Raw genomic sequence first — 23,937 nt, forward strand, 5'->3', positions numbered from 1 at the left:
AAACTTGGCTCTCCCTTGTTACACTACGCAGAACTACAATCCTTAAAAATCAGATGAGATCTATGAAAGTTTCTGACTTGGTTTGTGAAATTGTGTCAATTCATACAAGCCAAAAACCATCCATTCCGACTGTTTCAGATACAAAACTTCATACATTATGCTAAAGTCATTATCAGGGGGATTTCACACTCTGACATGGCAGTCACCAGCTACGTCACTGCACCTTTTACGCTTCCCTCTTTCTGTGTTGGCACTGTGACCTGAGCACTTGTAATCTCACTTTGCCCTGTCCTAATTTCATCTTTTTTTTCTCTTTCGAGCCAGCGTGCAACAATTGCTGGGCTGATGCAGATTGCGGCAGCTGCAGGGATGAACTGTTGGAACTGCCGGGGAAACGCCTGGAATGCCAGTAAATCGGACAGAAGTGGGCCGCACAGGGGGAGGCTGATGATGCTGCTGTGGATTATCCTCTCCAGCTCACTGTGCCTGATGGTTGATGGCCAGATGAAGATCTCACCAGAAACGTGAGTACAGTTGCACTAGAAAACCCTGATACTGACTTTTTACCCATATGGAATCAACCACCAGGAGGGACCATTTAAGTCCAATCAAGTTTTGATGTCGGTGTAAAAACTAAACAGAATATACTGAAAATAGACAATTTTCCATTTGGTTGTATCCTCAGCATGAGGCTGACAAAGGTACTAATTGTGATCATGCAAATTTTGTGGGCAACAAACTTCCACATTCCATTTGGACATATGGACATTTTTTAGTCCATATACATTCAAATGTATTTAATCATTCAGTTATTCTGTCTAGATTTTCACATCATTCATTTCAAGGTCCTTGACATGATACAATACAATATACCGTATGATACAGTACGATACGATACGACACAATATGATACAGCGTGGTTTCATACGGTGCGATACCTTACGATATGATACGACGCAATATAATACAGTCGGTACGATACTGTACAATACTGTACGTTACGACACAATCAAATACAGTGCGGTTTGATGAGGTACGATACTGTACAATACTGTACGATACGATGCGACACACTATAATACAGTGCGGTTTGATGAGGTACGATACTGTACAATACTGTACGATATGATGGGACACAATATAATACAGTGCGGTTTGATACGGTGCAATACTGTACAGTACTGTACGATATGATGCGACACAATATAGTACAATGCGGTTTGATTCGGTACGACACAATATAATACAGTGCGGTTTAATATGGTTTAATACGGTGCGATACTGTACGATACGATACGGCACAATATAATACAGTGTGCTACAATATGGTACAATACAGTTCAAAATTGTACGATATGATATTATACAATGCGATACGGTCCGGTACAATGCGATACAATACGCTTTGATAGGGTACGATATGTTACGATATGATACTATAGGATACACTACGATAAGATACGATAGAATATGATGCGATGCGATACGATGCTCAAGTCTCAACCCTCAGAATTTAATTCATCTGTGTGATGCGCCCAATGTGCTGCCTTTTAGTTGTAAACACAAGTAAGATGACCACACACCCAGTTCTTTATTAAGACATTACATCAACTATTGCACCAAGTGATTTCCCTGTGGACACCCTGGCGTGTCTACATTATCCTTAAGCCACATGTCAGATGGATGAGTCAATGGTGTTCTTTCTATTTTAGCGGATTACTCAACTCAGATACATATTGGCCATATGGGCACCTGTGGTGTAAAGCCAACTGCCAAACTATCCTACAGCTTCCCCACAGACGCAGCCAAATACACTGAAGCTGACGTAAGGCTTTGGCTACTTTTGCTACTAGAGATATAAAAAAAAGATAGTTTGATGATTGTCCCTCATATTTTTTCTTCTTAGCTCCTTTGATTTTATTAATTAAGACAAACATTCAATTTTTTTTTTTACTCAACTGTAGAATGCATTGCCTTGAAATTTTTTACAGACATTAATGATACCCAGAAAATAAAGTCTATAGATTTAGCTGATTCCTCACGTGCCACCACAAGGTTAATATTTGTGGTTTTCACAGAGACATTTTAACAACTAGGGGACAGCTTTCCAGTCAGTCCAGAAGTTTGACCAAATACCTTCAAAAATATTGACATCAGCCTCACCCTCGTCTTGTGCTAGTTAGCATGCTAAACTAAGATAGTAAAGCAAGTAAACATTATTCTTTCTAAATATCACCTTAATAATAATAATAATAATAATAACTTTAATTTTACTAGCGCATTTCATGGGACCCAAGGTCGCTTTACAAAGAGGAACACAGAAACACTCACAAACAGACTAGACACAGTACATTAAATACCTAGTTTGCATTGTCAATGTTAGCATATTAGCATGCCAACATTAACTCGGAGCCTCTAGCATGGCTGTCAATTGATCCAATGTGCAGTCAAAGCTTACATATACAGCTACGTTTGAAGCCTTTTTTCAATTAGATCTTCATTGGCAAAAGACTTGCAACGTGAGATACAGTGCTTGAGCTTGAAACAGTGTTTTAATCAATTGTATTAATTCATCGTTGACTCGAAATAGAACTAATACTCAAGTTGCAGTTTATACAGTCAGACACTTCTCTCATTAACTGTCTATTTGGTGCGTCAAATCTATATGTCTCATTTCCTTCTTTATGTCATCAATCCTTTGTTTAATATTAAGACGTTGTTTGCATATCAGGGCTTGTGAAAGACTTTTGATACCATGGTTGGAAAAGCAGTACTTAACAGAAATTAATCACATTTCCCAAACACAAATTTGGACTTTTACACAAGGGACTCACTATGACTCACAATTCCTAATGTGCTTTAGCATTTGCTTTGTAAGTGTCTCTCAGCTGGATATTTCTTTTGGGAATGAAACGCTGCGTTTGATTGCTCTCCAGAAGCTAGACGCGGCTCTTTTCTCTGAACAGATTTCGGACCGCATGCTGACTAAAAACACTCACAGATCGATACGGTGCTGTCAGTCCACAACAGCCCATTAACTATGTGTTTGTGTGTTAAAGTGGAAGAGAAACTCGGGGAAACAGACACAGCATTTTGTTAGTATGCTCACACTGTCTGGATGCTGTTTGTGATTGTATTTGCGCGTATACTGTAATGTCTCGGACAATAACATTTTTATTCAAATGGACTTATGTACTTAATCCATAAAAGCTATGATTGCTTATGAGTGTCAGGATATATTTTGCGAATGTGTGAGGTTTTGTGCTGTCAGTTGGCCGGCTTGTGTCATTGAGGGAGATTAAAGCTCCGGGGACAGAAGAGGTCAGCAGGCCAACACATGTCACTGAGCCTAAAGTGCTTCCCTGTGCCTGGGGAAGATTTGGCAGTAGAGCCCCTCTGGCTCTGGTAGTTAGCAGGCCATGCCCGGACATAGCAGGCCAGGAAGGTCAAACCTTTAGTTCAACGCAGGAAACGACGCTCTGTTGCCACGAGGAAACTGGCATTAAGACAGCAACACCTGTTTTTCTGTAACACCCAAGATATCTGCTTTAAAGCGATGCCAATGGGGAAGAACTTCCTAATGGCCAGCAGGGGGCGACTGCGCTGGAGTCTGACTGTATGGAACCAGACGAGAAAAATACCCAACTTCTCCCCTGATTTATTAACTCAGTAAACATTCCTCTAAGGAGTTTTGTATCTCAATCTCTAGTTTTAAGACTTCGTTAACTCTGTATGATGTACATTTAGCAAAATACAGTCCCATTGAGTGTAAAATCAACGATAAATTCACCCTGTTGTCCAAATATTGTCCCTTCTGGTTCCAGAAAAAAAGATGGCGACTGCTAAAATGTTGAACAGAAGGCTTCAAAACCAGAGTTCACAACCCAACACTTACATCACGATGGCTACATCCACTTCTTATATACAGCCTATGGTTTTACAGTGAACAGTTGTTGCCGTTTGCCCTCTCACAGTACCGTAGAGAGCTACTTACTGTGATGTGTTTGTTCCTTATTTGACCCAGGTTTGGCCTTCCTGAGGCTCTACCTTAATCTGACCTTTCTTGGCTCTGTGCAGTGTTGCTTTAGCCCGAGTCAACAGCAAAACAGTCTTAGCTGCACTGCAGGGAGTGTTTCAACAACTCTATCTAAATGAATTGATTCCTAATTTATCTGACAAGACATTTTCTTCATTGTAGCTGTGACAACCCTGCTTGTGATCTAGCAGCGAGCTGGCTGACCCCCTATTGGCTGAGCCATCTGTCACATCCTGTATTCTCTGTAACCTCTCTTTGCCTTACCTGTGCTGCATTCACATGGAGGATTTGTAGAATTACTGCATGTTATTGAGCACAGAGTAACCCCTGGAGCTGGCGGATTGTCTGCTTTTACTGTCACCTGAACAGTAATCTGTTTTAAGCTTTTTATTGCTGAATGCTGGGTTACCTCTTAACATGATTGGCTCGGTTCTTTCATGGTCACCTTCAATACCGATTGGCTTATAACCTTTGCCAAAGAGGTTATGTTTACAGTGCTCGTCAGCTGGCTTACAGAAAAGAAAAGTACTTTTAAACTTCGTGGAAAGGTGGAGCATTACACTTTGGAACGGACCCAGAACAAGGAATAAAACATACTAGGTACGATTGCTTCATACCGTGCTTGAGTACGACTGCCCAGGTCCCTAATGTGAAAGCCCCCTAAGTAATGTAATCAGTATATGAGAGAAAAATCTCTACTTAAGTGATACAGAAAGACATAATTATTCTACTAGTCTGTAATGATCTTTTAATGGTACCAAAAGTGAGAACAAAAACCCACGGTGAGGAATCCTTTCATTACTATGAAGACCTGAACGCAGCACAGAACGTCAATATTTTTAAAAGCAAACTGAAGACCTACCTTTTGAGTCTGGTTTTTAATTAAATTTTATTTTCTTATTTTTTTTATTGATTTTTATAAACGTACCTCTTACTCGACACAAGGCGGCGTCTTCGCCCATGGTGTCTCTCATTTAAGGTTGTTGAATGAATGAAATGCCGATACGGGTGGAGGTGTGTCAGTGACGTGCACGGGTGTGTGGGGAAGCAAACCAATTGTATTGAGACTATGACAGTAGTGACTTGAGATCGCTACAATTGTGTTTTACTCAAGACCTACCTTTTAAATCAAATTTTAGTTTATGTAACTTTATTCATTTTCTTACTTATTTTACATTTTATGCTGTTTTATCGATTTTTTTATTGATTGTTTTATTCTATTTTATTATTCCTGATTATCTTTTAGTGTTTTATAAGCTTATTTATTTATTTCTTCCTTTTTATTCTATTTTGCTATCAAGACTTTTAACACTTTTATTCTACCTCCTGTGTTTCCTCAGTACAAACACATGATAGCGTTTCTTCGGTTTCTCAGTTTCTCAGAGTCCATTATTTATTACATTCTTTTTGTTGGGTGGTGGGGACTGTATTGTTTTTATTGATTCTCTGTTTTTGTTAAGTACTTTGTGTTACATTACTGTTGTATGAAAAGTGCTACACAAATAAAGTCTGATTGATTGATTGATAATGATACGTTTTTTTTTGCTTAGGCGTTAATCGACGCCTCTTCCTGATAAGCAACTAGATATTTAGCAGATGCAAATAAAAACCTTACAGATCAGTTTTAAGCAGTTTATAAGAGGTTCTTTTTAGTTGCCATGATGTGAAAAATCTGCTTATACTTGATGGGAAAGGGGACGCATTTATTGATGAATTAGCAGCATTTGTGATTTGTTGTTAGAAAGTGGTACCTTTGGTTATCATGTCTTAAGCCTCTTTCCCACTGGTCAAAAAAACAGCTAACACCCGCTAACACTCGGCTTTTTTGTTGTCGAGCGGCGCTCGAACATCATTCCAAATCTGTCGGCGCTAAGTTTGATAAACAGATTACAGAATGAGTAATAGATACAAAAGACCTAACCACCGTAACATCTTCACTGTTTACTAACCGTGTTTCAGGCGGGTTTGTGACGTCAGGCGGTGATGCAGCGTGACTGAAAGGAGTATACTTCACTGGCAATGGGAAAAGAGACAATCGGCATTTATTAGCGGGTCCTCCCAGGTCTGAATAACCCACGCCAATGCGCTAATTTTGGTGGGAAAGGGGTATAAGTATCCCTTATGTCTTACGTAAAGCACTTTTAATTGACCTTCATGCCTTCAAAGTTTTCCTTGCCTTTTAATTTACTGCATTGTTTTCAGTAATATAAAATAATATAATAACAGCTTTGACTGTCACGACTCATGTTTTTTCTCCGTGTCCAGGGTGCAGCAGTGGGCTGTGTCGTTTGGCAAAGAGTTATCGTCCATGTCCGCCAGATACTCCGGAGCTAAGCTGCTACAGAAGGTAATAAGACATCACACCAAAAGCACATTTATTTAAATATAGACACACAAGTGCACTCATGCTGTTGGACAGAGAGACACGCACATGCCAAAAACAGCAGAAGACAAATGTTTTCCAGGGCATCACAATTTCATGTGATTTGAAATAAGATCCATCATATTCTGTATATTACCAACTATCTTCTATCTATATGAAATCTAACACACAAACTTAGACATGAATGTTTTTACAGTTGTAGACACAGTTGGATATATAACACACAACGTCATCACATCAGACTGAGACGGGCCGGGTCTGAATCCCCCCCCTCCGTTCTTCTCCATCGGCCAATGGGAGCACGACTGACTTGCATACAGTTGCTGAACAACATCTGCACATGGCCCAGAGACCAAAGTGATGACACACTTAATTCAGAAGCAGATACACTGACACACATATTCACACACACAACTTTAACGTCTCTTATCATTATTTCCTTGTTAAAGACTTTATCATTGCACAGAGTTCGTTTGACTTGAGTTCATGTTTTGCGAGATTCAAGAAGAGGTTATGCTTGTGTTTGTGTGTGTGTGTCTTTTAGTAATTAGGATGTGCTGGCCTCCTCTGCATGCCACCCTGTAGAATCCCTAGCAGGCCCGTTCACCATCTGCCACACACACACTAACACACACATGGTGCGTTCACCGATACACGCACTTTGTGACCATCGACCTCTCCTGCATAAACTCCTCTTTATTTTTGTTTGTACCCTGCAATTTTCTGCAGCGATCTAGCCGCGCAGACAGTGAGCTGACACAGATTTCAAAAGAAGAAAAACAGAGCACATTGCGATTGTTGTTTCTGCCTGTATTTTCGACTGGATTAACCTCAAATAGCCCCAATGTTTAGCTGGGAGAAACAATGTTCCAGATTAAGCACCAGGCAGCATGTGAAAAACTGGCTAACTTTTACAAGCAGACACAGAAACAGGAGCAGTAAAAGCAATATGATTGTACCAATATTTGCACCGGTCGCCATAGTAAGCGTATATGATGTAGGCATATCGCTCCGCCCACATTATCTGTGTATTTGGTCAGTGATGTGTAAAAAGCGCAGAGTGCAGTAGTTTAATGTGAGCGACAAGAAGCCATTAATCACCCTCCTCTGTCCAATCGATGGCTTTCTCGTTATCTCTGGAACATTTAGTGACTCTGCTTCTTGCCTGAGTTCACCGCATAGGATATTGAGTGTTTGAAGAATATGCAGAAAATGTTGGAGCTGTGCTTAATTGTTATTTGCAGTGAGATTTAGTTTGTCTTTCTTATCTGTGTAACATAGGCTCTCCCTCCTGTATCGTCTGACAAAGTAAATCATCTGTAGAGGAAATGAACCTCTAAGTCATCATCTGACAACGGCACAGGATCCCATTAATAACATATGTGTAGCTGCCACTATTTAGCAACCTAGTGAACAAGTCCACCTAAGAGAGAACATTAAGTTCAAACAAAGACATTCACATGAAATTGAAGTATGCCTACACACCTCATTTTAAAAGCTAAATTGGTTTACATTTCCATGAGACTTCGTCTGATTAGTTTGAAACAGAAACACAGTTTTAACAAGAGTTTAAAACTGATAGTAATCCCACAACAGAATAACAACCCCGGAGGATATACAGCTCCGGAAAAAATGAAGAGACCGCTCCAAACGTTCCTTAAATCTGCGTGTCTCTCTACATGTCAGTGCAGATCTGAACCCCATTGAAAGCCTCCTGAATGTGATCAAGAGGAAGATAGAAGCCATCGAACAAAGCAGGGCTGCTTGAATTTTTGCACCAAGAGTGGCCTAACGTCACCCAACAGCTACGTGAAAGTCTTCCCAGACGCATGAACAGTGTAATTGAATAGCAGGATTATTCCACCATTAAAAAATGAACATGAACTTGTTTTCTTTGCATTATTTGAGCTCTGAAAACTATTTTTTGCATCTTTGTTATCTGAACCAGCTGTCATTTTTTTTTGCAAAAAAAAAGACCTAAATGAGATATTTTATTTGGAATTAATGAGAAAAGTTCTTTAAAATAAAACAAAAGTTTAACAGAAACACAAACCAAAATAGAAAAACCAGTGAAGAAATATTTTTGCAGCGGCCTCTTAATTTTCCCAGAGCTGTATTTGTGGTTATTTGACAGGAGAAACAAAAGATTAGAATTTAATTCAAACATAGTTTTATTCTGTTGACAGATTTTAATCAATGTCAAAGTAAGATTTCTTGATTTAATTTTGTTTCTGTATTTAATTCTTGATTCCTCATTTTGACACAGATGTTGTAACTGCTGTAAAATCATTTGATGCCTTCAACACCCACTTTAATAATCCAAATTATAAGTGATTTTTAAACATATATGTTTCCTAAAACTCAGCACATTCATAACAACACACACAGGCTGTGTGCAGCATGCAGGAAAGCGTTGTCCCCTGGCATCACTCTGTCATATTGCAGATTAGAGAGGGGGTCAGGCGGGGGGATAAAGTCAGGGCTTGACCCCCATCTGTGCTGCAAACTGTGAATGTGTGTGCGTGTGTGTATCTGACCGTGTAATTGTATAATACCACGATATCTCTGCCACGGTTATGGGTGTATCTCTGTGTTTGTTATTTTCCAATCCACTCAGCATTTCAGACAGATGTTATGTTTTACCCCTAAATGAACCTCGTCTGTTTTGCAGAAATACAAGGATGTGGAAAGTGTGGTGAAGATAGAGGAGGTGGACGGAATGGAGCTTGTGAAAAAGTTTGCTGAAGAGATGGAGGAGATGCTCGGGAGGAAGATGAAATCTGTGAAGGTAATTCATTATATGAAAAGCAAAAATACATTTCATGCTAGCTAATTTGACACAGCCTCCTCTGCAGTTATAACCATGTTTAATCGCAGATCAAATCAAAACATTATGCAGAATTAAACACAACGTTAAAGTGTATCTGTTACCTTCTGAATTCTCTCGCAGAGGTTAGCAGAGTCAGCGGAGGATGCTGACCTTTACCACGAGTACAATGAAACACTTGAGGTGTGTGACAACATGCTTTGAAGATCATCTGCTTGACTGTTATTTATAGCCTTACATTTCCAAACTCTAACTTTATATTTTCTCATCAAATAATTGTAGTAGCTAATCATCGTTTTCTGTCCTGCTCAGTTTGACTACTACAACTCCTTGCTGATCAACACGGTGGACGAGGATGGGAACTCAGTGCCGCTGGGAGGAGAATTCCCTCTGGAAGAAAATGAGCACTTTAATAAATTGCGGGTCAACACGGAGCAGAGTAACATACAAGTCCCTACGAATGTGTACAACAGAGGTAATACAGCCTTGCACATACTTTATAATACATCTAATCGCCAGTAGAGCATTGCATTCATCCCTCTTTCCCTCTCTTTTCCTGTAGATCCAGACATCCTGAATGGAGCGTATATGTCTGAGGCTCTGAATGACGTCTTCGTTGATAACTTCCAGAAAGATCCAACTCTCACCTGGCAGTACTTCGGCAGCGCTTCGGGCTTCTTCAGGCTCTACCCGGGTGCGTTCACACGCCCATTAGTGTTGAGACAACATGAACAGAGCTGTAGACAAACAGTCAGCCACGCAAGCCAAACAGGATACTAACACAGCAACTGATGATGCAGGAAACTGTCTGTCAAACGTGATGACTCAGTCTCAGCTGCAGTATGTCAGCTGGTGATTTCTCTCCTGTGAGGGTGTGGGAGAGAGGAGTAATTAGCAGAGGATTTGTGACACAGCGCGTTTTACTCGTCTGCTACCTCATCCATCTCTCCCTCATTTGACAATCTGTCGCCATCCATCCGCGAAGCCGTTTGTCAGCAGTCAGCCAAGCATCAGCTTTTGCTAAATCTCCCCCTCTCTCTCTCTTTCCAGGGATCCAGTGGATTCCAGATGAAAATGGTGTTGTCACATTTGATTGCAGAAACAGAAACTGGTAAGAATGCTGTATACTCCTGCCAACATCGGTTCTATTGCCTTAATGATGCTTTTTGAACGGTTGTAGCGTTCTGTATAGTAGTTTGTAAGTAAAAGGCTGAAGAACTATGGAAACTCAGCACCCAGATCATGGTTATGGGCTCTAAATCTCCAAGCATACAGCCATTACAGCATTGGGCAACATTAAAGGGGGGGTATTATGCTAATTCTAAAGCTTCATATTTCACTCTGTGATACCTGTGGAGTAGCTTAGCATAATTTACAGTTTAAAAAAACGCCTGATTTTTCTCACTCTAGTGCTCTGTGCAGGCCCTCACACAGCCTCCGCCTAAAACGACTCAGTCAGCTCTGTCCCTTTAAGAAACCTCACCCCTACAAGCCCACTTTCTTCTGACTGGCCAGCTCTCCGAAGCCTTGGTGACGTCACAAAGTGCAGCGTGTAGAAAAAACTGTGTGAAACCTGGCGTTCACAGCAGCCTGCAGACAATTAGCCTGGACATCCAACATTGTAACATTATATACATGTCCTAAAATGTTAAACAGCATAATACCCCCTCTTTAAACTATCACAGACTATCTCTGGCTGTAGTTTTTTGTGTGTGTGTGTGGCGAGTTAGCACACGTCTGACCATATCAGCATCTATTTGGACGATGGAGCGTGTTCAATCGGCTGCAGAGGCAGTCACTTAAAGAAGTCTTTCGAATCAGTCACTAGTCCGGGTTTACCTCATTTTTCTGCCTCCATTTGAAACTTTTAACAGAGGATGTGATTTGGTTTGACCAGCCTGTTCTCGCTCCAAAATTCTGAAATAGCTTTAATATTGGCCTAACAGGTTAAAATTTGAAGCTCTAGGTACCTCTCTAGCCTCATATCTGGATGGTGTCCTTGAACTCATTGTTTTGATGTGCCATTAGAGACAGTTAGAAAGAGCAAAAGTCCGATTTGGTTGGCTGATGTTGGGTCAAAAAGCCACAAGACTTTTAGTAAGTGTTGACTTATTTTGAAAGTTTCAATAAAATTAAATTTAAACAACTTTATTAATCCCTCTAGGGGCAATTGGTTTGGAGCAGCTTGTACGTAAAAAGACAAAGGGACGTACAGACGACAATAAATTACACATAAGATCTAAAATAAATACCGACATTGAGTAAACTGATTAATAAATAGACAAACTGGTTAAATCAATAAAAGGATCAGTCTTGATAAAAGGATCAACACTCTGTAAGAGATATATAAAACCTAAGGTGCATTTGGCAATCAGAGGGGATGAATGCAGAGAAAATTCACTTCAAAGAACATGTCCAGAAGAAGCTAAAATAGCTTGGTGTTTCTGCTGGTTACAAAAGGAATTTAGATCTCTTTTATCTTACAACAGATTTTGACAGTGTTGGTCAGACTGTGTCTGTCTTTTACTGTGGGGATGTGAAACCAGCAGATAAAAGAAAAACGAAGAAAACTCTCAATTAAAGATTGCTAAAAAGGACAGAGGATTACAGGACTGACTGAGAAGGAATTTAGTTTCCTTTAAAGGTGAATTTTCTGTTGCCCCCTCTTCACAATAGCCTCGCTGTTTAAGAGGACCGTCCTCTTACATCTGGTCGATTCGATATTGATTTTTGTTTGGGGTATTTCAGTTACAATATCAATGCACCTCTAACCTGGTGCATTATCAACATTTAAAAATTTTTTACAACAAGAATTGACCCCAAATAATTTACATCATGTACTTTTTATTTAACATGACAAACACGAAGCAGTCAACACAATATTAACAATTTTATGAATTAGACAGCTTATGAACCTTTTTTCCAATTTCAGATTTCTAGTCTGAACATCTGGCTCATGGTTTTGATTACACGAACTGGGGTTCAACTTGCGCGAGATTTGGCCACGAGATCTCTTATTGCGAAGAACAAAACCACACGAGACTAAGAGTTATGGTGAAAGGCATACTTTACAACATGCCGAAAATACACTCGCGGCCAAAGCCGACACTAACAGAGCGTAACATAAACATCAGTGCAAACTTACATATTCATGGACGCACACACGGTAAAAAGAGTCCGTCAGCGACCACTGACAACAAGTCCGGGCATGTCTCCCTCACTGCCGTGTTTCGGAGGTATGAGCTTAGACGTGCTGCATTCAGGAGCGCTCAGAAACGGGAGTGTTTAGACACGTTTTTACACATATTTTTAAAGATCGATCTCAGAATTTAATAATTGATATTGGGTCATTCAAATGAGAATCAATTCAAATCGGAGAAATTGATTTTTTTAACCCAGCCCTAATGTTAACCTTGTGTTGATTATAGTTTCACATCCAAAAGTCACAAAATATAAAATGTTTTATTTTGAAAGTCTACCTGCATGTTGCATATGTTTGTTTCTGGCTCGACCACAGAGCCCTGCACATTCAAAATTATGCTAGAGAGGGATACCCACAGTGTCATATTTTGAAGCATAGGACCACTGACCAAGCTGCTCAGTTGACCAGGTATGAATAACGAGACAGAAACCAATTAGTGTGTAGTGTGAAGTCTGTGAGCCAGCTTATTCAAGTGTCCCAGTAATATCAGGACCCTCTGAGGACGCAGCCACCATTAATCTTATCAGTTTCACCTGTGCATTTTGTTCCCATGACATGTTAAGTTGTCTACCAGGTAACAGCTCTACCTATTAGAACTTGAGCTGGATTACAGCTCAAGTCTGTCTGGCTCTCAGACGCCGTGTCCTCGAATACAGGGATCCAGGAGCAAGACGGCATAGGACTGGAAAGTTGCCGATCGCATCTGCTGCAGTGGAAATCCCATTGATGCTAATAAGCTTGGGAAGTCAGGGGATGATAATACGGAGGACAGAGAAACAATTAAAAGGATAAGGCTTGATCTCTGCAAGTTCTGTCTGTCCGCTAGGGGACTTGTAAATAACTTTGTTTATGCTATTGGATATGTCATTACCGCTTCTTACTTTAACTCTCCGTCTCCTTTTAGGTACATCCAGGCAGCCACGTCTCCTAAAGACGTTGTAATCGTGGTGGACGTCAGCGGCAGTATGAAGGGGCTCAGACTGACCATAGCCAAACACACCATCAACACAATCCTGGACACGCTGGGAGAAAATGACTTTGTTAACATCATAGCTGTGAGTACACGCCCCGAAAACAACACAAAACACACAGCGAGCAGTCTAATTCTCCCCAGAGGCGGAGTGTGCTTAAGTCCGGATGAGCGTCACTTTGCGATTAGCAAGCCTCGCTCAAAAACACACAAAACCTAATGCACAGGTGCACTAATCAATCACAAACAATCAGATCACACCAGGGCGATTACTTTCATTGACATCAAAGCTTCAAAATTCATTTTGTTTTGAGGTTTTTCAGGATTTTGGCTGTGCAACTACAAATCGGTGTAATAAGCATGGTTTATCCCGGTATTACTCTGTGTGTAATCATAGGCACGCAGCAAATCCCCTGCCCTTAAGCTGTTTTTACACAGAATTCAATGCTGCGCTCCTTTCCATTGAGTGACCATGCAACAAAATACGAGTTTTATTTGGGAATAAGTTGGAGAAAAAAAAGGATTTCTTTCCTGGAATTTCACACTGTTGTCCGACCTTGATCCTGTTTTACGCAGAATCGGATACCGGCTGGATTAAAGAGGTGTAATATTATTAGGGGATATTGTGTTATTTAGGGATTGATTTGCAGGTTGTTAAAATTCAATCGCTCTTAATTATCGCCTTTTATAGAGGTTAATCATAATTAGTGTTGTTATTGATTGTTTCTGGTCGTGCATGTGTTTCCTCTCTACAGTACAGTGACTATGTTCGCTACGTGGAGCCATGCTTCAAGGGCACCCTCGTGCAAGCTGATTTGGATAACCGCGAGGTAAGACAAACAGACACACACTCACAGAGGACACAGACGAACTCACAACTAATACACTCACTTAACCTGAGCTAACCTATTAATCTCGGGCTGTTATCTCACTGATCCTCTAAAAGACAACGATTATCTGTCATCACATTACAGTTAAAGATTCTCAGCGGATATATCTTCACCTCTTCTTTTCCTGTTTTTATCTCCGACAAAAAGCCATAGCATTTTTTTCCTGACCCCCTTCTTTGACTTTACACGTGTAACTATGTTACTATCTCATATTCCCACTGCCGCTGTCTTTATCTTTTTCCCTCCTAATCTGTTCCCTTGTTATTCTTATACACCAGTCTGCTCAGTTTGTGTGTTATGTGTTGGATGCATGCCCTACTTTCACTCCCCTTCACATCACCAGAGATCAGGTGAGGTCACCAAGCGCCGCCGACAATTTTAAGTAGGTCACATGACCAGTCAGCAAGGGATTTGATTGGTTGTCTGCCTAGAGTGGCGGATTGTTACAGAATGGGCTTACAGATGTTGGCTGACACACTTACGTACAAATAACATCATGTTGGAGCACATTTACAGAATGACATGTTATACAAGAGGTCCTTCATTCATAAACTGTACATGTCTTGTTTACTCCACACACTCTTGGTATGGCAGAATAACTTGGCCAAAACTTTAAAAGAGACTTATTTATGTTTTTTTTTAAATCATTCTGTTTATCAGTTTTGTCAAGTATTGGCCCGTTGATTTGGATTTGAGAGAAAAATAAGCCCAACAGAACCCAATTGGTGGTGGCAATATGGTGTACTATAAGTTACCTGATTTAAAGTTGTAATCTCGAAGATCTCAGTTTCCTTCTCTTTGGCGACACCTATGGCGATAAACAGTAATTGTGGGAGCACACTTCCCAGATATCCAGACAGTGTTGCATGTGTGACGTCCACGGTTGGCTCCGGTTGTAACTCTTGATTTTCTTCGCTGACGGTCGCTTTCCTTTTTAGACTGTTTGCCTTCATCTGAGCGTCGAGTTTGTTTCTTTTTCTTTGTATTTTCACTTATTTTTGAAGTTGTATCTGTAGTCATCGATCTTTTCTTTGTTTGTTCAGCCATAGAAGATTACTGTTTACTCGCAATACTTGCAGAGACCGGAAAAGCAACCGCTTAGCTCCGCCTACCCTCTCTGGCAGACCAACCACTGATGGGTGATGGAAAATGCGTCACTAACTGGGCGCCGCTTGTGATTTTTTTCCGTGAAAGTCGCCACAGACACCCAGTCTGTAATAATACTAAATACTGCAAATGCAAAGGCTTTCATCAGTGGGCCAGTAGATTGTGACCTAACATTTATTTAAATGAAAATCTTTGAGATTATTACTTTAAAGCTCCTGTGAGGAACTTTCGGTTTGTGTTGATTTTGGCGCCCCCTGTGGACAAAGCTGTACCTCTCATGTTTGCTGATTTTGTCCTGTACATGCTTAAGTGGTGTTTTTTTTACTGGTGCGACCAATATACCAGTGTAAAATGCAGAGAGGTATTTTCACTGTGTTGCGGTATTTTACCCAGATGATGGCATTATAATCTAGCTAAAGCTTGGTCAGGGACATGAGCTGTCATGATCGCCAGTGCAGGCGCCACCATCACAACAATCAACATTACCGTAGGCTGAGCTCGACCACTGCACCGGTAGCTAGCAGGATTGCAAACTCGACATGGCGAAAACTGATGGTAGGCTGTAATTTGTGTGTGTTTTGAATGTGTTTCAAATGAAAATACATTGTAATAGAATTGAAATAACTTTTATACACTTTCTTTTAAATAAATAGTTATAGAAAACCTTTTTCCCTCTGGGATACCCTCCAAAAACAAACTGTGTCTTATATTCCAATGCACTTATATACACTTATAGAAATCATAAATCTTGTTGCTGGTGGTCTGGTTTGCTTTTGTAGGTCATATACAGTAATCAGAATTAATTTCTGTCTCATAACCAGAGAAAAAACTCCTCACAGGAGCTTTAAGTTAAAGAAAGATATTATATAAATACATTTTAAAAATATAAATACAGAAAACCTTTTACAGAAGGAAAATATGCCAAAAATGGTACGCAAGTGTCTAGGTGTAGTTCATTTTAATATAAAATGTAGTTAATTTCTGTTTTTTCATGTTCACATTTCAAAGTTAAACATTTTTAACTTCAGACATTTCAATACAATTTACAGCAATAATTACAGCTATAATTTATAGTGAGCTTTTATTTTGAATCAAATTCTATGAAAAAACTCCATGAAGGCAAGGCCTATCGCTTGTCCACAAAGTGGCGAACCCCACAGCCATGTGGCCATTCATCCTGAGTGTGTGCGGCTGTCTGTGTCTGTGTGCGCGTGTTGATTAATCCTGATTACCTCCTCGTGTTGTTGTGACTTTGCGGTTTTGGTCAGTGTGCCAGGGAGCCGGGGATAATCCCTCCTCTACACTCTGTCGTGATCTCTCTCTCTCTCTGTTTGTGTGGTGACCCATAGTGTATTCACCTGCATTTGCTGATTTGCTTTGTCTCTCTCTCCAGCATTTCAAGCTTTTGATCGAAGAGCTTCACGTCAAAGGAGAGGGCAAAGTGAAAAATGCCATGAAGGAGTCGTTCAAGATCCTCAATGAGGTTTGTGCCTCTGTGCAACAACCACCACTATACAGCAAAGAAATATTATTATCTGCACTTTATCAGTTCTGTACAGATGATTTCTTCAGTACAAATCTGCAAAAGGACGTAAATTGTGTGTGTGCGTGTTTAGGCTGCAGCGCTGGGCCAGGGCAGCCTGTGTAACCAGGCCATCATGCTGATCACGGACGGGGCCATGGAGGACTTCCAGGATGTTTTTGAAAAGTTCAATTGGCCAGATCGACGGGTACGACACAAAAATACACACACAAGCATAACAACTACAAGCACTAAGCCAAACGCACTGTAAGCACACAAACACACATCATCGATATAAATCTGTTTGGAGGAACAAATTGGACGAGAAATAAACAATATACTTTATTGTTTTTCTAGGTTCGAGTGTTCACGTATCTGATTGGACGAGAGATGACATTTGCGGAGAATGTTAAATGGATTGCCTGCAACAACAAGGGTAAAAAGAAAAGGAATAAATCATTGGCCTAAAGGTCAGATTAACTGTTTGAATCCCTGGATCTGCAACAAAATTGGGAACAGGAAGTTTGGGTAACTTCAGCAACAAGGAATAGATTGATGGATGTGTAAACAACCACAATCAGTTGCTATATCTATTATAAAACAGTCAAGAAAGGAGGCCTCGTTGCTCTCTGCGGTGTTCCCAGGTGGTGCTGTATTGTACTGGGTATCAGCTGCTGCCCTCTTGTGAATTACAAGGGCTCATGCAGCATTTCAGCCCCGAAAATAATCGCATTATTCAGCTCTGAGCTCATCTAAAACCCTTGACTAAATACCTGATTATAATAACAGTTACACTGTAAACACATCTATGGCCAAAAAATATCAAATCTGCTGGTGTGTTTGTGTCTGTGGGTGTAATGGGTAACAGGTGCACTGCCTTCTGTTGCGTACACTGGCAGTTGCTTCAGCCAAAAACAAAATATCTACCATAAACAGACAGCTTATTGCTACAGTCCTGCAAATAAACTTCTACAGTATATGCAGATTAAGTTTCAGTTGGTTAAGCAGGTTTACCTAATATTCGCAGTGGACTTTTGTGGAGCCGTTACAAGGGGGAAAAGGGTTTCACACATTCACATATTTATACCTGGCACTGCTTCAGTAGCGTGTTGTCACTGACCAGCCTCACTGCAGGTATCCCATTGACGTCATCCTCTCCCACTTGTAGAAATGCCACAAACCTTAGACTGAGCCAAGCTTTAAAGAACATCAAAGCATTCATGGGAGATTCAAGCTGTTTATTCACTAAAAACAGCTTAGTGTTTTGGGGGAATACAAGGTTTTTGAAGTTGGATAAATTATTTTGCTCCTTTAAATGTAATACCCAAAGGCCAGACGCAGAAAAATAAAAATAATATTGTGAACATTTTCTCAGCTTAACTTTATGGGTCCTAGTTTTTCCATCTGAGTACAGTATTATGTGATAAATGCATGTATTTTTGTGTCCTGTAGGTTACTACACACATGTCTCCACACTTGCCGACGTCCAGGAAAATGTTATGGAGTACCTACATGTTCTCAGCCGGCCGATGGTCATCAACCACGATCATGACATCATCTGGACTGAGGCCTATATGGACAGCGTGGTCAGTCTTCTTCTCTCTCTCTCTCTATATATTTTTTTTTGGTCTGGCTGGTCTGTTCAGCTCTTTCTTTGTGGTGGTGTAACATGCTATCCTTTAAGCTCGATGACCAACCTATCCACTGTTTACCTACCTTGCAACACCACACCAAACGTCATAAAAGCCACCTTGCAAACACCTGTCAAAAATACTGAAACACTGAGAAAATACTTTTTTTTTTAAATAACTACATTAAAAAAACAACATGATTTTAACTTTAACTGAGAATTTATTCCACCACTTCCTGACAGCAGCTAATCGATCAAACCCCACCCTCCATCAGCCTCTGCAACAAGCTTGGCAACACCCTCCCTTGCTCATTTCTGTTTCTATTCCCCCTATCTTTCAGCTTGTCTTTTCATCTGTATCATATGTGGCATGTCTTTCCACACTCATTTCATACCTGATGTTGTCTTTCCACCCCTCCATCTTAACCTTCAGTTACCGAGCACGGAAGAGGTAATGATACTTAGCTCTTTAAGTTTACTGTAGTAATCTTATTTTTGAAGGAAAAATACTGTGAAATTAATAACAGCATAAAGTATCTATGTTGTCTTTCTTAGCCTGTAATTTATAGCTAACAGCAACAAAACTTTCCACCACTTTTTCTAATGTTGAAGCTAACTTAGCTCATCCTTTAGTTAGCTAGCCTAGCTAGTTTCCCCCCCCCCCCCCCCCCTTCTTAAACTGAGGGTAAACATGCTGTTTTGACATTGCTACTTAGCTGCTTAGCTAGCAAGTATAGCACTATTTAACTCTTTCTTTAACTAATTTTACGGGAGGATATATTTTTTAAACTTTTCAAATGTTAATGCTAGCTTAGCTCATCCTCTAGTTAGCTAGCCTAGCTAGTTTTCTCCCCTTAAAGTGAGGGTAAACATGCTTCTTTGACATTGCGTCTTAGCTGCTTAGCTAGCTAGCGTTTTTTAATTTGTGTCTACTATTTAACTATTTATTTAACTCTTTTTACAGGAGCATATATTTTTTAAAACTTAATTAGCCTGACTCCTGAGTGAATATTTCTTAGCTTCTCTTAACATTAGCTCCCCCCCTTTTAAGATGTTGGCATAGTTAATGTTCTTTGGGTCAGACAGGTTTAGCGCTTTTAAATGAAACGTCATCTTCCATTTCATCTCCATTTTCTTGCATTTTTCAATTTTGGTCAAAAGGAATGAACTCTGACAACCTAATTTCGATTTAAGGTAGTTTCTTCACGACTTAGCTAAACCCATTAAGCTTAACAATAAGTCATCATGGCTGTTTTTTGCGTATTTGTGCACAACAGCTGTTCACAACTCAGGCTCAAAGCCTGCTCCTGATGACCTCAGTAGCCATGCCTGTGTTCAGCAAGAAGAAAGAGACTGTAAGTATTCATCTTAATCTCTATTAATATCATTACCCTCAACCGGACTCGACTTGAACTTGCTTTGTATTTCCTGCAGCTGTCTCATGGGATTCTGCTGGGAGTGGTAGGAACTGATGTGGCCTTGAAAGAACTGATGAGATTAGCTCCAAGATACAAGGTAAATCATCCACAATATACACTGTGTCACATGCAAGGATTAGAAACTACAAGTTGTATTGGCTCTTCTCTGAGATGGCCAGTGGCATTATATTTATACTTCTGTTAAATTATTCACTCTTTAATTATCTGTGTTTCTGCCTTATAGTTTGTGTCCATATTTCTTTCTGTCTCTTCAGCTGGGTATCCATGGTTACGCCTACCTCCTCACCAACAACGGCTACATCTTGTCTCACCCCGACCTACGACCTCTGGTACAGACAAAGACTGGATTATTGCAATAAACCAAGTACTATAAAGTAGGATAACTTGCTAAAGACTTGTTTTGTTTTTTGTACGTTTGTGCGTGTGACAGTATAAGGAGGGGAAGAAGCTAAAGCCGAAACCCAACTATAACAGTGTTGATCTGTCCGAGGTGGAATGGGAAGACACAGAGGAGAAAGTGAGTAGTTTTCTTTTTTCCGTAAATCATTGTGAGATTTGTTTTTCACAATCTAAAGAACCGAATTGCTGAGTATGCAATGTCTATGTTACAGCTAAGGACAGCCATGGTTAAAGGAGAAACTGGAACGATGTCTTTAGATGTGAGAACTACTGTGGATAAAGGAGTGAGTACATTTGTTGGAGCTGTCTTCTCTATTTGTCCTACAGTGGATGTTTTATTGTCTTTTCTCGTTTCCGTAGAGATAATACATTTCTTAAGTCAGCTTGTATATTTTATCTTCTAAGTACCTGCTGTTTTTCTTTATCTCTGTGTTCGCTGTCATTTTATAAACTCTGTTTCCCTCTAACAGAGCAGAGTCATGTTCCTGAAAAATGATTACTTCTACACGATCATCAATGAGACACCATTCAGGTTTGTTTGATCCCTTTTCTTTTAACTTAATAGGAGAGTATAAAATTCTAGGGTTGCCTTTTTTAAAAATCTTTTATACGACTATACATGAAAGGAGGTAAGATAACATTGTCCTTCGTTTTACAGCCTGGGTATCGTCCTGACTCGGGGATACGGACAGTATATCTTCATTGGAAACGTCTCTGTTGAGGAGGGTAGGTCTTTCCCTTCTGTCTTAGTTTCTCTACATTTATGTCTGTCATACCTGCTTCCTGTGAACTCCTATATTTTTCTTTTTTGCGTTAGGTCTCCATGACTTACTCACGCCGGACCTGACCATAGCCAGTGAATGGTGAGTACTGTATAACCAGCAGAACTGTGACGTTACGGGTTCCCTATTTCTTCATAGAAATACCACTACAGTAGATTTTCGTGGATGTAAAAACTGTTTGTGTGTGTGTGTGTGTTTGTAGGACGTACTGCGAGACAGACATTGACCCGGACCATCGTAAACTGAGCCAGCTGCAGGCTGTGGTGAAATATCTCACTGGCAAAGAACCAGATCTGGAGTGTAAGTAGACACTTCAGTTCAAGCACATCATCTATTGATGAAAGGGAAAATAAAACAGACTTTAAGCCTGCAATTAATCATCAAACGGATTCTTTGATTTTTTAAGTGCCTGCTTTCCAAACTAAGTAAAATCAAGAACGCTGCAAATATTCACCAAATTAGTTTTTAAGTGTAAGTTCTCTTTGGCTGTCGCAATAGTCTAAATAGTGTTGAAAATTGATTTTTTTCTCTTTCAAATCAAAGTACAAACAATTTGGGGGTACTCATTTTATTCACGTGATCTTGGTAGACCTTTGGATTCATCCTCATTTACGTCTTCTCCTTTGGTTTCTCTCTACAGGTGATGTGCAACTGTTGCAACAAACTCTGTTCGATGCCGTGGTCACAGCTCCTATGGAAGCCTACTGGACCGCCCTCGCGCTCAATTCATCTGGGTGATTATAAATTAATTAAGACATTGACCTTTTAACATATTTACAGAGTAACTACATTTTATTTTTTACAAATATTAACCTTGTTTCCATTTCTGTCCTAGTATGGATGAGGGGATAGAAACGGCGTTCTTGGGGACCCGCTCAGGCCTGATGAGATACCAGAGATTCACTGGTATCGAGAAAAGAACTGGAAAGTGAGAAAGAAAACCACAATCAATGTTTATATTAGCAAATAGGTCTTGTCTTTAATCCACAAGCAAAAGGTTTAAAATTGGGGAGCTAATAAGGGAGAGACAGTGACAGTGATTAAGGTCTGATTGGAGGCTGAAGTAAGGCTAGAGTTCGCCCTCTGGTGGTCAATTGAGGGGCAGCAGCTGATAATGAGGTCCTTTTAGAAGTCGTTTTCTGTTAAGCATCCGAGTTACAGTCCCATTGCTGCAGACATGCAAGTGATTAAAATTATCACATAGAATAATAGTTAAAGTTGCTCACACAAAAATGGCTACAGCAATAAGACATCAGCAGTTGAGAACACCTGCAAAATGCTGTCATTCCTACTTGTCCATATCCCTTTTTTTATTCTTCCTTCCTTGCCTGACTCGTCATCTTTAGGACGTAGATAGTACGTTTTAAGTTCACGTTTATTTTTGTCTCTCCCCAGGTCTTTCCTGACCTCCACAGACAAGGAGAATATGTTCACGCTGGACCATTTCCCGGTGTGGTACCGTCGAGCAGCCGAGTACCCAGCTGGAAAGTTTCTCTACTACATGCCCAGACAGGACACGAGAGGTAGAGGACATACCTTTTCTAAATTTTGCTTTACATTCCTGTTTTTTTCAGCCAGAAATCTCTCAGTGACAGGCTCATTTCTCAATTTCTGTGTTTTATTTATGTAGTCTGTATTCACCACAGGTTTAGACACTTAAAGCATGGATTTTATTATGCAAAATGCTCATAAAATGTCTCTTCAGTCTTGATTCATATTCTCTTTTGGTTGTTCTCCACTACAGTTTATTTCGCTGTTGTGAAGAATAATCATCAGCTCCGGTGTGACAAAGTTAACAGCTACTATCACCATGTTTATCATCACATCATACTAACACTTAACTCCATCTCTAAATCTAGTCGGTTGAAAGATGAGCCGGGCCCCTTCTCTGCCTCTGGATGTAATATTCTTATTGAGCTCTAAAGGAATAAAATGTATTTTTAAATGCTTTAAAACACATCTGCTCAGAGTGCTTTCGGCAGAACTGGGGGCAGGAATATGAGTTTAATCCTCACTACAAAGAGAATACTTTAATTTCTATTTAACTGAAATAAATAACATTCAATATGTATGAGGCTGATAATACCGCCCTGCTTTATGACAGGATACGGGATGTGAGTTACTTACTTTAACATATACATTAAAGGTAGTTTGTTGTGTTTTAGTTTACATAGAGTGGATTGAAGCTGCTTATCATTTAACACAACGATACTAAACAATGACTGTATATATATATATAGATGGACGACGCATCTCCATCTGCTCTCACTGTACGAAATTAATGCCAAAATAGCCCCTGAGGCGGGTGCTGCCGTCTTGCGATGGTGATGTCATTTGGAGCCAGAGCTCGGCGGGTGGAGCCGCTGTCAGCCACTTCCACTAAGAAACAAATTCGACGCTCAGATGAAGACAAAAAGTCTAAAAAGGAAAGCGACCGTCAGCGAGGAAATTACAACCGCAACAAAGGGAGCCAACCGTAGACGTCTGGGACGTATGCACCCTCAATTGCCTTTTAGCGCCATTAGGTGCTGCCAAATAGAATGAGATCTCAACTTACAGAAAAAAACCCAGCAAAGATCCCGCACGTTGGCGTATTTAACAGCAGAACAGCTTCTTGTGTTGGTTTGAAGCAGACGTTCACAGATATGTAAACTTCAATGACTGTAGTGATTGTTTTAGTTATGTCTCCTCTCGCCGTTCCTGCTCTACTCTGCTAATCGGGATCAGATCGGCTGCAGGAGCCGGATTTG

At 40.2% G+C, this 23,937-nt stretch overlaps 1 protein-coding gene across 1 annotated transcript in view; it reads left to right on the forward strand.

The window, feature by feature from the left end:
* The first annotated feature begins 342 nt into the window (after positions 1-342).
* Positions 343-23,937, forward strand: part of cacna2d4a (calcium channel, voltage-dependent, alpha 2/delta subunit 4a) — a 93,148-nt gene continuing 69,553 nt past the window's right edge. The window contains exons 1-25 of the mRNA XM_069670971.1: positions 343-524; positions 6,302-6,383; positions 9,091-9,207; positions 9,370-9,429; positions 9,559-9,721; positions 9,809-9,940; positions 10,297-10,357; positions 13,353-13,503; positions 14,174-14,248; positions 16,809-16,898; positions 17,032-17,145; positions 17,295-17,373; positions 18,390-18,523; positions 19,845-19,922; positions 20,002-20,082; positions 20,261-20,335; positions 20,437-20,523; positions 20,618-20,689; positions 20,876-20,937; positions 21,064-21,131; positions 21,223-21,268; positions 21,390-21,487; positions 21,828-21,921; positions 22,023-22,115; positions 22,583-22,710. Coding sequence (XP_069527072.1) covers positions 346-524; positions 6,302-6,383; positions 9,091-9,207; positions 9,370-9,429; positions 9,559-9,721; positions 9,809-9,940; positions 10,297-10,357; positions 13,353-13,503; positions 14,174-14,248; positions 16,809-16,898; positions 17,032-17,145; positions 17,295-17,373; positions 18,390-18,523; positions 19,845-19,922; positions 20,002-20,082; positions 20,261-20,335; positions 20,437-20,523; positions 20,618-20,689; positions 20,876-20,937; positions 21,064-21,131; positions 21,223-21,268; positions 21,390-21,487; positions 21,828-21,921; positions 22,023-22,115; positions 22,583-22,710 — 2,419 coding nt within the window. The 5' untranslated portion in view covers positions 343-345. The remainder of the gene's footprint in view (positions 525-6,301; positions 6,384-9,090; positions 9,208-9,369; positions 9,430-9,558; positions 9,722-9,808; positions 9,941-10,296; positions 10,358-13,352; positions 13,504-14,173; positions 14,249-16,808; positions 16,899-17,031; positions 17,146-17,294; positions 17,374-18,389; positions 18,524-19,844; positions 19,923-20,001; positions 20,083-20,260; positions 20,336-20,436; positions 20,524-20,617; positions 20,690-20,875; positions 20,938-21,063; positions 21,132-21,222; positions 21,269-21,389; positions 21,488-21,827; positions 21,922-22,022; positions 22,116-22,582; positions 22,711-23,937) is intronic.

The sequence above is a fragment of the Semicossyphus pulcher genome, unplaced genomic scaffold (assembly GCF_022749685.1).
Source record: "Semicossyphus pulcher isolate SPU_LCO1_2020_fin unplaced genomic scaffold, fSemPul1.0.p SCAF_20, whole genome shotgun sequence".
Classification (NCBI taxonomy): Eukaryota; Metazoa; Chordata; class Actinopteri; order Labriformes; family Labridae; genus Semicossyphus; species Semicossyphus pulcher.